At 39.0% G+C, this 13,705-nt stretch overlaps 1 protein-coding gene across 2 annotated transcripts in view; it reads right to left on the bottom strand.

The window, feature by feature from the left end:
• rbms3 (RNA binding motif, single stranded interacting protein) overlaps nucleotides 1-13,705 on the bottom strand; it is a 148,682-nt gene that overhangs the window by 101,982 nt on the left and 32,995 nt on the right. For both annotated transcript variants that reach the window (XM_053633386.1, XM_053633377.1), the window contains exon 3: nucleotides 93-151. In XM_053633386.1, the coding sequence (XP_053489361.1) occupies nucleotides 93-151 (59 nt within the window). The remainder of the gene's footprint in view (nucleotides 1-92; nucleotides 152-13,705) is intronic.

Here is a 13,705-nt window from a genome sequence, read left to right as displayed (position 1 = left end):
TGCTCTAACAGTTGCCATGTTCATACTTAAATGAACATAATCATTACAAGCTCCCCTTCAATTTCAAGTGAATAGTGATCACTTCAACTCACCTTTGCACTGGTTGGTGTTTTTATCGAGGATTGCCTTTGTTGACACTATTTTCCCATACCTGATGAAGAGAAAAAGCACACTGTTAGCAAAAATATAAATATATGTATGTTATTATATCACACAAACACTAAACTTTTGCTATATTACATAATATTTAGGTAACGTTTTACATTAAGGTTACCTTAGCTGACATTTGCATTAGTTAACATTAACAAACACTGAACCTCAGGATTAGGGTTAGGGTTAGGGGTTAGGGGTTAGGGTTAGGTAAACATATCTAGGTAATATAACAATTTGTATTAATTGATGTTTTTTTTTAAAATAATAAACCAAATAAACCTGTATTAACTAATGTTCATGAGACTGCTCCAGTATTTTCACCATGAGACTGGGGCTGTGTTTCTCTTTGAAAAAAGCACCACACAGTCTTCTTAACTGGGAGAGAGAGTGTTCAATCTGATGCGAGCTCTACCATTTAATGATGATCTTTGTGCTTTGATGCTTTTGGGAAACTTGACCTAGAACAGTAATTTATCAGTAATTTGCCTACGTTTAGGAACATACTGAAATGAGATTTTGCTAATTTATTTGCACTTATTTTTAGTCATGGATTAAATGAACATTAGTCAATGCAGGTGTGTATAGTTAACGTTTAAACAAGTATCAGTTCATATACAGAATGTGTTCACTTACTTTGTTAACATAAAATGTATTAATAATTATGTTTATATTTTAGGTTGGTCATGTTAACAAATTCAATAAATACTGTCAGTTAAGGGAACCTTAATGTAAAGCCTTACCATATTACACTGTACTGTATTACAGGGCTGCTTGATAATGGCTAAAATAATCCTAAAATAATCAGTATGCCTAATACTAAAATCATGTTTATTTCATCAAAATTATTTTAGGAACAAAATCGTTTTATTGTACATTTATAAGTTGTACATTATACGCCATGTGTATTTTGTGTTCCTTTGAATCTGTTTAGTATTCTGACTGTGATTTCTAACTGTGGTTCACTACTGTTACTTCATTACATGTAAAATATAAAAAGAGTCAATAATTAGATTAAACAAATAAACAAGTCAGTTTGTACCTAAACAGTTCAAACATGTATATGAAGAGCTTGTGATCAACAAACACCATCAATAAACCCAAAAATCTTGTGTTAGTATATAAAATAGAACTACCCATGGTCTGTTCATTCATGAAAAGTATTATCTGGATGTATTTCTTTGTGTGTGTCTTTGTGTGTGTGTGTGTGTGTGTGTGCGCGCACTCTCATTTCCACAGATTTATGCTAAAGACAGAGTATTGATGTTTTCTCTAACCATTGCTCATTAAAAGTTTGAGCATATCTCTGGAGAGAACCGGGTTTGAGATGGACCTAAATTTTCCTTCTTAATTACAACATTTAAGAAGGATGGTTTATCGATAGATGTTTATATAGTCTCAAAACAATAACTTTGAAGATAAAGGAGACATAAGGGGAGGTGCAGTTTGCATGTGGAATAATTATAACAACTGACGAAGTAGACCGAGCAAAGTATTTGAGTGGACTGAAGAACAAAGCCCTTAAAAAATACTGACGCGGAACTGATCACCATATGAACATATGAAATCCTAGCCCTAAAAGACTAAATTCACTAAAGTGCTTTATTTTCATTTTTCTACATTAGCCATAGAACGTCTCCACACATTGATGCCACAGAAATATAAGACATTAATGTGCTAAATCATTCTCAATTCATTAGCAATGATAAACTTGTGCAGGTATTGTATGATGTGTGAACGATCACCTCCCTCCCATTCCATCCCTTGCGTTCCCTTTCTTTCCTCCTTCTTTCATCAAAGAAGGTAATAAAGTTCCTTATCTGCTCAGTATCCGCCAGCAGAAAAGGATGACTGATATAAGAAAGGCCCTCCCAATGTGACTTTTAATTAATGTTTAATGTGTCTCCTTCCTCCAGGTAAGATGAGAGAGTATATTACTCCACTTTTATAGGGACAGAGGCGTTTAATAAAGGAGGGATCATTTCGCTGTCACCGTGAACAGCGTCGGCCCATCAGGCTTTCATGCCACCAACGCCGGTGAAATGGCAGCTAATTCATCTCAACCACTCAAATCGCTAGCGACTCGACTTAGGGTGAGCTCTTCCGATTAAAAAAGAAAGTCTAGAGGCATTTTACGTGTCTGAATCATATGCGGTTACATTGTTGGTAAAAAAAAATAAAATAAAAATGTCTACAATACTGTGATATTCATACATACATAACACATAAATAGAGGTATGTGCACCACTTTACCATTAACATGTGGATATTCACAATTCTGGGATGTTTACGCTAAGAATGTTGAGACTGTTTGGATGTTTGTTACATATCACATAGCATGTCAGTCAGCAATGCTCATGAGAGAAAAACAAGCGCTACACGTGACCACACTGTTTGAGCTGCTGTCATTTCTTCTTACAAAGCAAGAGCTAGCCAAAACACTGACATCTCAGTTGAATAAACGATGAGAGGCATTGGGAGCACTATAAGACTGACATTGGTCCCTGGGAGGAGTGGAGGTAATGTGATTGAACATCTACTTAAAAGCATTTAAAAAATTGTCCTGGATTGAACCAGTCATGAATCAACAACAAGCACTCAAAGTCTCCAATGCTTTGAGACAAATTGACAAAAGTCTTTTAAATGACCTCTAGATTCCAGAGTTGGCATTTTTATTGGGAGGGTTTTAAAAATTGTTATTAAAAACTAGTGATACACAATATGGCCAAAAGTATGTGGACACAGGACCATCACACCATTACTTCACTACATGCCTTCTTCAAACTGGAAGCACACATTTGTTTAGAATGTCTTTGTTCAGTATGCTGTAACATTACAATTGTCTACACTCTAACTAAAGTGCCCAAACCTGTTCCAGCATGACAGTGCCACTGTGCACTAAGCGAGCTCCATGAAGACATGGTTTGCCAAGGTTGGATTGGGAAGAACTCAAGTGGTCTGCACAGAATCCTGACCTCAACCCCACTGAACACCTTTGGTATGAACTGGAATGCTGACTGGGCCTTATTTCCAGACATCAGTGCCTGACCTCACTAAAGCTCTTGTGGCTGAATGAGCAGAAACCCCACAGCCACAATTTCCCAGAAGATTGGATGTTATTATAATGGCAATGGGGATTAAATCTGGAATGGGATGTTAAAACAGCACATATGGGTATGATGGTCAGGTGTCCACAAACATTTGGCCATATAGTATAGTATAGATAGGTAGATAGATAGGTAGTCAGTCTGTGGTGGATCAGGAGCCTATTCCATTAATACTAGGTGCAAGGTAGGAGAATTTACCCTGCCTGGGACTCATTCATTAATACACTCTTTCATACCTACAGGCAATTTCGAGTAGCCAGTCCACCTACCTGCATGTTTTTTGACAGTGGGAGGAAACCGAAGAACCAAGAAAAAACTGACACCAACAGGGGAAGTACGTAAAACTCCACACTACCTGGAACGTGAGCTCAGGACCCTAGAGCAGTGAAGCAGCAAAGCTGCCTGCTGTGCAATGCATTAACATTGCTGATGAAAATATAATCTTAATGACTATAATAAAGTAAGGTGATGGTACAGTGACACTTATCCTGTTAAATGTTCCGGTGAAGTCCTCCTGCTGTTTGTGATGCCTAATCCACAGCAGTGTTAATGCCAATCATTAGTAAGTCATTACCAATAATATTCTAGGGTTTGAATTTATCCATATAAATGTGCATATTTTTAAATGTCATGCCATAGAAATACCAAACAAATACCAAATCCAGAACAAAGAAGTCAACCTCTAATATTCTATTCTAAGTAAAAGCATAAGTATATATAAAAAAATAATATACAAAAAAAGACCTATTAATAAATTTTAAGCAACAAGTTTTAAAAAATAGTTCATCATATTAGCATATTAAACCAGAGCAACATCATGACAAAGCAGCATGGCTTAATGAGATAAGAGGTATAAATATAAACATAAGGAGAGATCAGTCACTAAGGCAGGGAGTTTATGAGTCTTACAGCCTCTGGAAAGAAGCTGCATTTGAGCCTTGTTGTCCTGGCTTTAATGCTTCTTAGCCCCCTGCCTGAGGGGAGGGGGTCGAATAGTTCACTTGCCGGGTAGGTGGGATCCTTCATAATACAGGATGCTCTGCTTCTGCACCTGCTGGAGTAAATGTCCTCAATAGAGGGGAGGCTGCTTTGTTATTTTTTGGGCAGATTTAACCACCCTCTGCAGTGCCTTCTTGTCAGCAGCTGAACAGTTCCCATACCAGGCAGTGAAAGAAAAGGTGAGTGTACGCTCCACCACACACTGGTAAAAAGCTAACAGAAGTGCTGAGTGCTAAGACCAGCCTGCTTCAATCTCCTAAGAAAATACAGGCATTGGTGGGCTTTTTTTTATAATGCTGACTGTGTTAATGGTCCACGTAAAGCCATTTGAAATGTGTACCCCGAGATACTTGAAACTGAAGACCATTTCCACAGCTGCTCCTCCGATGAAGAGGGGAGAGGGGGTGTAGCCTCTCCTCCTAAAGGCCATAACCATCTCTTTCATCTTCCCCACATTAATGCAGAGGTTCTTTACTCTGCTGCAGTCCACATGTTCTTCCACCTCCTGACTGTAAAAGGACTCATCTCTGTGGGATATCAATCCCACCACAGCTGTGCCATCAGCAAACTTCATAATATGATTGCCCAGATATTTAGCCGAGCAGTCATGTGTTAATAGCATGTACATCCTGTGGACACATCCCTGGGGAAGCCAGTGTTAAGGATGATAGGTGAAGATGAGATGCCATGGACTTTATCAGTCTGTGACCTGTTCATTAACAAATCCTGGACCCAGTTACAAAGTGATGGTTTCAATCCAAGCAGCAGCAGTTTATTGACTAGAGTCTGTGGGAAAATTGTATTAAAGGCAGAACTGAAGTCCAGGAAGAGGAGCCTGACATAAGAATCCCTGCTCTCAAGATGGGTGAGAGCAGAGTAGATGACCAATGAAACTGCATCTGATGCAGACCGGTTCTTCCTGTAAGCATACTGATGGGGGTCCACATTAATGTCAGTGATATCCTTTATGTGTGCCATAACCAGATGTTCAAAGCATTTCATGATTATTAGAGTGAAAGCCCATTGGATGGTAGTCATTCATGCACGTCACAGCTGACCTTTTGGGCATGGGGATGATAGTAGAGGTCTTGAGACACACTGGCACCACAGCCTGGGAGAGTGAGGTATTAAAGATGTCAGTCAGCACCCCAGCAAGTTCATGAGCGCAATCCCTCAAAACCCTTCCTGGGATATTTTCCGGGCCTGCTGCTTTATGTGTTTTAATTCTCAGCAGTGACCTCCTCACATCCTCAGCACACACACTGAAAGGCATCTCACCTGGTTGCAGTGTGAGTCCGGAGCAGGGAGAGGAATTGGATGTCTCAAAGCGGGCATAAAATGTATTCAGGGCATCAGGAAGAGATGGATCCTGAGGGCATAGAACATCTTTCCTGCTGTAATCAGTGATGCTCTTGATGCCCTGCCACATGCTCCCGGAGTCATTGGTGGAAAAGTGACCCTGTATTTTCTGAGCATAATTAGCCTTTGTACTCTCTACCCCAACCTCTAGTTCCCTCCTCGCCACTCTCAGTGCAAGTGCGTCTCCTGTCCTAAAGGTTTAGTCCTGTGCCCTCTCACCGCACACTGCACATCTCCATTCAGCCAGGATTTCTGATTTGGACAGATAGTGATCTTCCTGCTGGTAGTGACACCATCAATACAATTACTGATATAGCCACAAACAGATGATGCATATTCCTCCAGGTTCACCCCACCGACGCCGGTTGCCACTTTTCTGAGGATCTGCCAGTTGGTGCGCTCAAAAAAGTCCTGCAGCATGGAGGCAGCTCCACTGGGCCACACCGTGATGGTCTTTACTATGGGCTTGTTGTCTTTAAGCACAGGACTGTGAGCAGGAACCACCAGGATGGAAATGTGGTCAGAAAAGCCCAGGTGGGGGTGGGGCACCACTCTCTATGCTTCCCGTTTGTTGGTATACACACAGTCCAGCATGTTGTTTCCCTTGGTTGCCATGGAGACATGCTGGTGGAACAAAGGCAGAATGTCTGTCAATTTAACATGGTCAAAATCACCTGCTACCACAAAAAAAGCCTCTGGATGCTTATTCTGTAGCACACAGATATGATTATATAGTTCCCTGATAGCCATGCTAGTGTTAGCACTGGGGGTGTAAACAGCCACATTAAACACAATTGTAAACTCCTGAGGCAGGTAGTATGTTCTGCATTTTGGTGTCAAATATTCCACTTCTTCAGAACAGAGCAGTTCGTACACCAGCCTTTGTTAATGTAAACACAGAGTCCTCCTCCGTGAGTTTTCCCCGACAGATGATTTCGGTCAGCTCGGAAGAGGAGTACCCCATCAATATGGTAAACTGAGTTTGAGATATTGTTAAATAGCCATGTCTCCATAAATAGAAGTAGGCAACAGTTCCTCATCTCCTTGTAACTGCTTACTCTGAGTCGCATAAAGTCCATCTACCAAGGGTTGGAAAAATGGGTCTGTTATTAACCTTTAGAATGGCTATCAGGCCAGCCCGCTTACCCTTTTCTGGCTTCGTGCACACCACTTCCTTCTTCCCCTTATCCCCTTTCATTCATTCATCTTTAGTAACCACTTTTATCCTTGTCAGGCTCACTGTACATCCTGAGCCTGTCCCGGGAACACTTGACACAAGGCAGGAATACACCCTGGATTGGCTGTTAGTTCATTGAAGGGCAGCATACATACATACACACACTCACACACTCAGGGGGTAAATTAGAGCACATAATTCAACTACCAAGATGTCAGAAAACAGAACACTGTATATATTTCTGTATAACATAAGGGGGCACAGTGGCTTAGTGGTTAGCACCATGGTTGAGGGTTTGATTCCCATCTGTGTGTGGGGAGCATGTTCTCCCTGTGCTATAGGGGTTTCTTTCCCCAGTCTAAAGACAGATATGGCATTTTGCATACCGTAATTAAATTTGATTTTTACAGAACTTTAACACAAACCAATACAGAAACAAGGTTTTTATGTGTAAGTATCATATTGAGTACTTTTGTTTTTTATACTAAACACCTCTTAATTGACTCATAATAGAATAGATGTCAGGGACAGATGCCTGGAGCACAGACACATGCCTACAGAGTGTCTGCACTGCCTTAGTTTCTCAGCACAAACACACACCCCCGTTCACATATTCCTTTCCTTGGGGAACCAGAATTCAGTTTAAGAAGGATCACTTTGTCCTTGTGATCTAGTTCCACCTGGGCCCAGAGGTGCTTCTTTTCTATAATGAGTCAGGAGACTTAACCATCCCTCATACTACTAACTCTCTGTCGAAATGCCACATTTGTTTAACTGGCATTATCAATTGTTTATTCATTGATTCATTTTTATTTTATTACACCTCACTTAACAATGAAAGTTAAGCAACTTAACAATGAAACTGAATATCAGTCATGTATAAACAACTAAATAACAGGTGAAGGTGAACTGGCAGCCCTGGGAATTGAATTAACAACCCACAGATCACTAGTGTGGCTCAGTTTCTGACCCAAAACTGTTTAGAGCTGTTTGGATACAGTTTAGAGTTGGGATATCAAATAAAATTTGTGAGGGTCCAGTTACACAAAATCCTTTGCTTACAGATGTCCAGATAAGCAATTACCATGCTTAGCATACTTTTTAATGCATAGTGATTTGTTCATGGCTATAAATAAGACATATCAATTTGAAGTGGTTATGTTTTGTTCCACTTCGGTGCTTCATATTAGTACTTTTGACTAATGCCATGGTCTCTGAACAGACATCTGTTTGGAATTTGAAGCAGAGAGAATAAACAAATATTTCTCTGTCCGATCATCATTAAACAATGTGTTTCCATGATCAATTTTTTTTCCACAAACCATACTCTCAGTTCACAATTCAATCCAGAAATGTTAAAATGAAATTAAATTTGCTTTCTGATAAATAATACATAAATACTTGTGTTTGGACACAACAGATAATTTGCAACAGAAGCCATGATTGTCTGTATTTATAAAAACAAGAGTCAAACACAACTGGGAGAGGCAGCTCAGTGGTTAAGATGTTGATGTAATGCTCTGAAGGTTGTGAGTTCAAATCCCAGCACTGCCACTGCTGGGCCCTCAAGTAAGACAACTGAGTAAGTGCTCAGTTGTATAAATGTAAGTTGCTATTTAAAAGGATGTCTGCCAAATGCTGTAAATAAAAATATGTTGATTGGCTCAGAAATAGTATTTTTGAGTGCTTGGATCAATGCACAGAAATACTTTGCTAGGTCCAGATCCAGACTGCAATCCACCAGTAGTCTAGACTTTTGCTCTAGGGCCTAGTGGTTCCTGCTTAGAGTCTGAAGAACGCTGGAAATTCAGTGTCACCTTGCTTAATCCTTGTATTGCAAGCATTTTTCTGTGCTTGAGCTCTTACATGCTTCTAGCAACTCAGGTGAACGATAGAAAGACAATAAGTTACAACTGAAAATATTTACTTTGATTAGGTGTATGTGCGAAATATGGCAAGTGTGTTGGTATTTTCACATAATTTAAGAAGAAAATGACACTCCTAAGCCCAACATGTTATGACAGACAAGACTAGGAACAATTCCCCATTGATTTTGTGTATCACCAGGACCAAAATGTATTTTGTGTACACAGCCCTCAACCATCGTGTGAAGTGCTAATGATAGCTCTCAAAGGGCCCTCACACACACACTGCGTGTTTATGTCTCCCCGGAACGCGGACAGCCACGGATGCTGGGCCGTTTGATGTCTCGTGCCGTGAGATGTGAACTGACGTCTTTCCATGTCTTTCAACTCTCATCCAGGTGTGTGTGCAGAATCTCTTAATTGGCTACCAGTGCAGCTGTCTTGTCCGACACAGCGTTCATCATTTGAGTGCACAGTTGAGCATATGTCTCATATTTGTGGATTTGTTCAATCTGGATGGGAATTCTGACTGTGCATGCTTCAACGGTGGGCAACTATGCAGCAGTTAGAGACAATATTAGTTAAATTACCAGACAGGATTACTACAATTATAGGGAAACAGGATGTCGTGTGAGTGCCATTATGAGGGAAAGAGAATCAATGGCTCTTTAAAATGTTCAGTGGTCTAAAAGGCAGGAGATGTCACTTATATGAAACTCGCAGCCCAATAAAACCCCCCCTCCTCCACCCCTCCCCTCACTGATGATACCTACAAGCAGACAATCATCTGTTTCAAGACAGGTTAGAATGCCAGTGAGGACCTGGTGCACTCGAGTTTAAAATAACAGCACAGTAGCCTCTTTGAATCAATTCCTGTGATCTCTCGAGGTGCCTTTGAAGGAAAATGCACTGGGTCTAAGGGTAGAAAGTCACATTTAATATATGATTGAAAGTTCTTTATTGCTATATGCATTTCTTTTTACAGAAATCATATGAAAGACATGATCTTAGGGATCATAGGGAAAAATTATTCTTAGACTTGAACGATTTTGCATCACTTGCTTCTTTAAAATTATTATTAGCAAAAGTAAATCAAAAAAACATTTTTTATTTTTTTTTAGCAAAATACCAATGAAGGGAAGATTTCTTCATTGTTACAAATATTTTTTAAATACAAACTTTATTTAAATATATGTTTAATTATGTATATTTTATTTTATGATGCATGAAAATTAGAATATTATGTTTTAGAAAACAAGTAAATAGTCATACTGTAAAAAGTCAACTATATAATCTAAAAATTGAGATGCACTCTGAATTGAAGTTGAATTGAATTGTGGGGTCTCTAGAGATTCCCACCCTTACTGGAAATAACAGAGATGGTTTTGTAATGTAGTAATGATATCTAGCTTTAATTAACACTACAAATGTTGCTAATCATTATCTGAGCAGGAGTTAATGAGATAAGCACACACCAAATTATAACCTCCAAAAACTATTTAGTGATACACAGAAGCCATAAACCAAGTTCAGGGTGATTGTAAATTATGATGTAGGGAAGTATGTATAAATCCACTGAAGCTTGGAAAGCACAGCTTTATCTACCAACATCGGTGATATCTTATGTGTCAACGCCATGGAAGGAAACAGTGACAAGGCTAATGCTATAAATAAGAGACTCGTAGCTGGGTGAGAACCTTGACCTGTCAATGGTCTTGTCACTAGCAGGGAAAACAATATGCATGCTAAAGAAGGCTGAGTGAATCGGGCTCTGTGTTTCTGAAGCCTGTGTGTCAGATCCCCCCCAAAGGCCCCAGAGCTCTGTTCACAACATGGCAGCAAGGCACATGAGGGACGTTCCTCCAGTCACTCAGTTAGTCAATCAGGCGCACGCACACACACACTCACACACACACACACACACACACACACACACAGAGAGAGAGAGAGAGAGAGAGAGAGAGAGAGAGAGAGAGAGAGATGTACATTACTATGTGGTTTGCTTGTGCTTGTGTCCTTTTTTCTAGCCTCAGGGAAAATGCCTGAGTGTCGAAACAATATTTCTATTGTATGTGCAGATATTTTTAAATAAGGTGGTGAAATTCCCACTGCACAAGACAGTATTTAAACATCCACAAAACAATCAGAACCACACTCACACATACACACACGCACACACACACACACACACACATCTTTAGAATTCAAGACAGAGGCATAACTGCAGGACTGGCAAACAAGTAATTATCTGGAGTCCTGTTCACTTAAATCAACATAAATGTCAACATTTTGGGAACCCCTATAAAAACTGTAACGATCATGAGGAACACTTCAAGAAACCCCCCTAAAATGAGCTCATCTAGTTAGCATGGCTGTGATTTGGATTCCTTCGTTCATTCATTCGTTCATTTTCAGTAAGCACTTCATCCTGGTCAGGGTTGTGGTGGAGACTATCCTGATAATACTGGCATGAGAATTCACTCAAAATTGGACAGCAGTCCATTGCAGGGCAAAGCACACACATTCATACATTTATTCATACATAGGGGCAATTTGGTACAGCCAGTCCACCTACTGGCATGTTTCTGGGAGATGGGAGAAAACCGGAGAACCAAGAGGAAACCCTGTGTGATTTGTGTGAGTTTGTTTAAATGAATGTGAATGTTCTTGTTAAATGAAGGACTACTCTATCAAAAAGTTAAAAGAGAAAAAAGGTAACAAAAAGAGGAGAAAATGAGATATGTGTTTAGTAAGGAAATAGTGATGAACAAATATAGAAATGTACAGTAAGTCAAAAAAATAATGCAATGTGCACCTCATTTTTGAAAGCAAGGACCTAGAAGAATTGACTTGGTTTGTAGCATAATGTTAATAATTTCTATTCTTCCTGGTAGAATTTGTTATTTTTTCAAGTGAAATTCTGTGTTAAATGAGTTGTTTAGAGCACATAGAGTATAGTGATAAAATATCTCCTCAAGATAACACCCAAGATAATAAAAATACATAAACAAAGAGACTGTTTTTAAGCCTATGTAATATAAACATGTTTAAGGAGTTGGAAAGGTGCTGGACTACTGCAGTCTCTATCTAGGAATGTCAGAATACAATAACTTTATTGCAAGCAGTTATCCTAAGGTGAGGGTTAACTCATTGCTTTGGAACCCAATACAACAAACAAGCCTACAGTATGGATTAGAAAACTTATTTGTTTTAGCAAAAAAGTGAAAGACTGGTTGTCTATGTTAGCCTTGGTTATGCATGTCTATATGTATATTTATACTATTAAATTAAACAAATATTATTACTGCTATTACTACATCAATTTCTTATAAAAGCACTCTGTGATTGATTTTTGATTATTTAATAAGACGTCTGGGTAACATAATGGCAAAGAACATTGGTCAGGGAAGAATAATCGGTCAGAAGGGCCCCATACATTTTTTGCCTGAAACCCTCACAGTATCTAGAATCACATTTCCATATGTAAGGCTTAAATGAATGACATCAAGTCACAGAAAGAAAAAAAATAAATTCTCGTGGTTTCTTTAAGTGTAAATGAATAATGAGGAAACGCAAATGTAATGAGAAGCACATGTTTACCCTAGGCGCATATTAAAAATACATCATATATAATAATTCATTTAAAATAGAATAATTCATAATCAGAGCTTTTATGATGTGGCTGTGGCTTGTTTTCAGTATTGTTTGTCTGAGTAAAACCTGACCTATATATCTGTAGCATAGAATTAAACTCTGGAGCCTGTTCAAATGTACACTGTGGGCCCACTTTTCCCCAAAAGAGTACACAGTTATGAATGTGTAGTGATCATTAGGATAATTACCAACACACTGCGGCTGTTTCTAAAAATGACTGCGGTGCATTTCATAATGTTGACAGATAATGTCACGTTAGGCCTTTATTATGAAAACTACAGGCTATCATTAATTACAATGTACACACCATCCACATCTTTTTCTGTCATAATATCCTATGAAGCAAATATTCTGTTCAGCTTATTATCTTAAATCATCCCTAAATTTTATAAGCATCCCTAAACATCCCTGAAAAAGGTTTTCTTTATATACACAATTAGTTGCTTTTTTATCAGATAGATCCATGCGCAGAAGCAGACCAAATCATTTGAAACTTTTATTTTTATTGTTGGAAAGTTGCGTTTCTCAACCTATTTATTCTGCCAATATTAGTTTATTTATGACTTCAATTGCCTATAACACTAAAGCTTGAGCCCAATACAAAAATTCCACTCCAGGCTTTTTGATAACCCCCTCTACATCGGGGTACTGATGGGTCAGTTCTACTATTCACCATTCCCACAAGCCTGCCAGTAGGCAGCTGCACCGTTTAAAAAAATAATTTTATTTTTTTATGACATAATAAGGAATGGTCTTAAAGTGAAGCAGGTTCAGTGTCAATTCAGGTTCAGAGCCTTCAGCCTTTAAGAATCTGCTATTGTGCCAATGTCCTTAAAAATACAGTGCATATAAAATTCATAACAGCTCTGTGTTGATATCTTTTTAAAGGAATAAAGAAAAAAAGAAAAAAAATGTAAAAAAAAAAATATATAAAATAAAATAAAATAAATAATAAAAACTGCTGAGGTCACTGAGATTTCTCCTTCAGATTCTGGCTCTATTGTAGCATAGGCTCTCGAGTCTGTGCCAGGCTTCCACAGAGAATCGCAATAGAAGATCTCCAAAATGTCAGTCTGACAACAGCACTTCACACAGCCAGCAATGCCACCAAGATTCAGGCACTAGAGGACACGAGGGGGTCACTAGAGTGAGTGTGTGTGTGTGTGTGTGTGTGTGTACTGGGGGAGCAGTTTAAAGCTCTACAATAGAGCATAGTGAGCCCGTTCAGCATCCAAAGATCATTGTAGGGTTATGGGAAAAAGGAAAGTGTCATTTTGGACCCTTTTTTTGCTGAGCCATGGAGGATGAGAACCCCGAGGCGAATCCCTTTGACCTTTACAAAATGTTACTGCCCGTTTGGCACGCCTGCCTCACCTAATGAAACTTTTATTGCC

This window comes from Ictalurus furcatus, chromosome 1 (genome assembly GCF_023375685.1).
Source record: "Ictalurus furcatus strain D&B chromosome 1, Billie_1.0, whole genome shotgun sequence".
Taxonomy (NCBI): Eukaryota; Metazoa; Chordata; class Actinopteri; order Siluriformes; family Ictaluridae; genus Ictalurus; species Ictalurus furcatus.
This window is presented reverse-complemented; position numbering and strand designations above follow the sequence as displayed.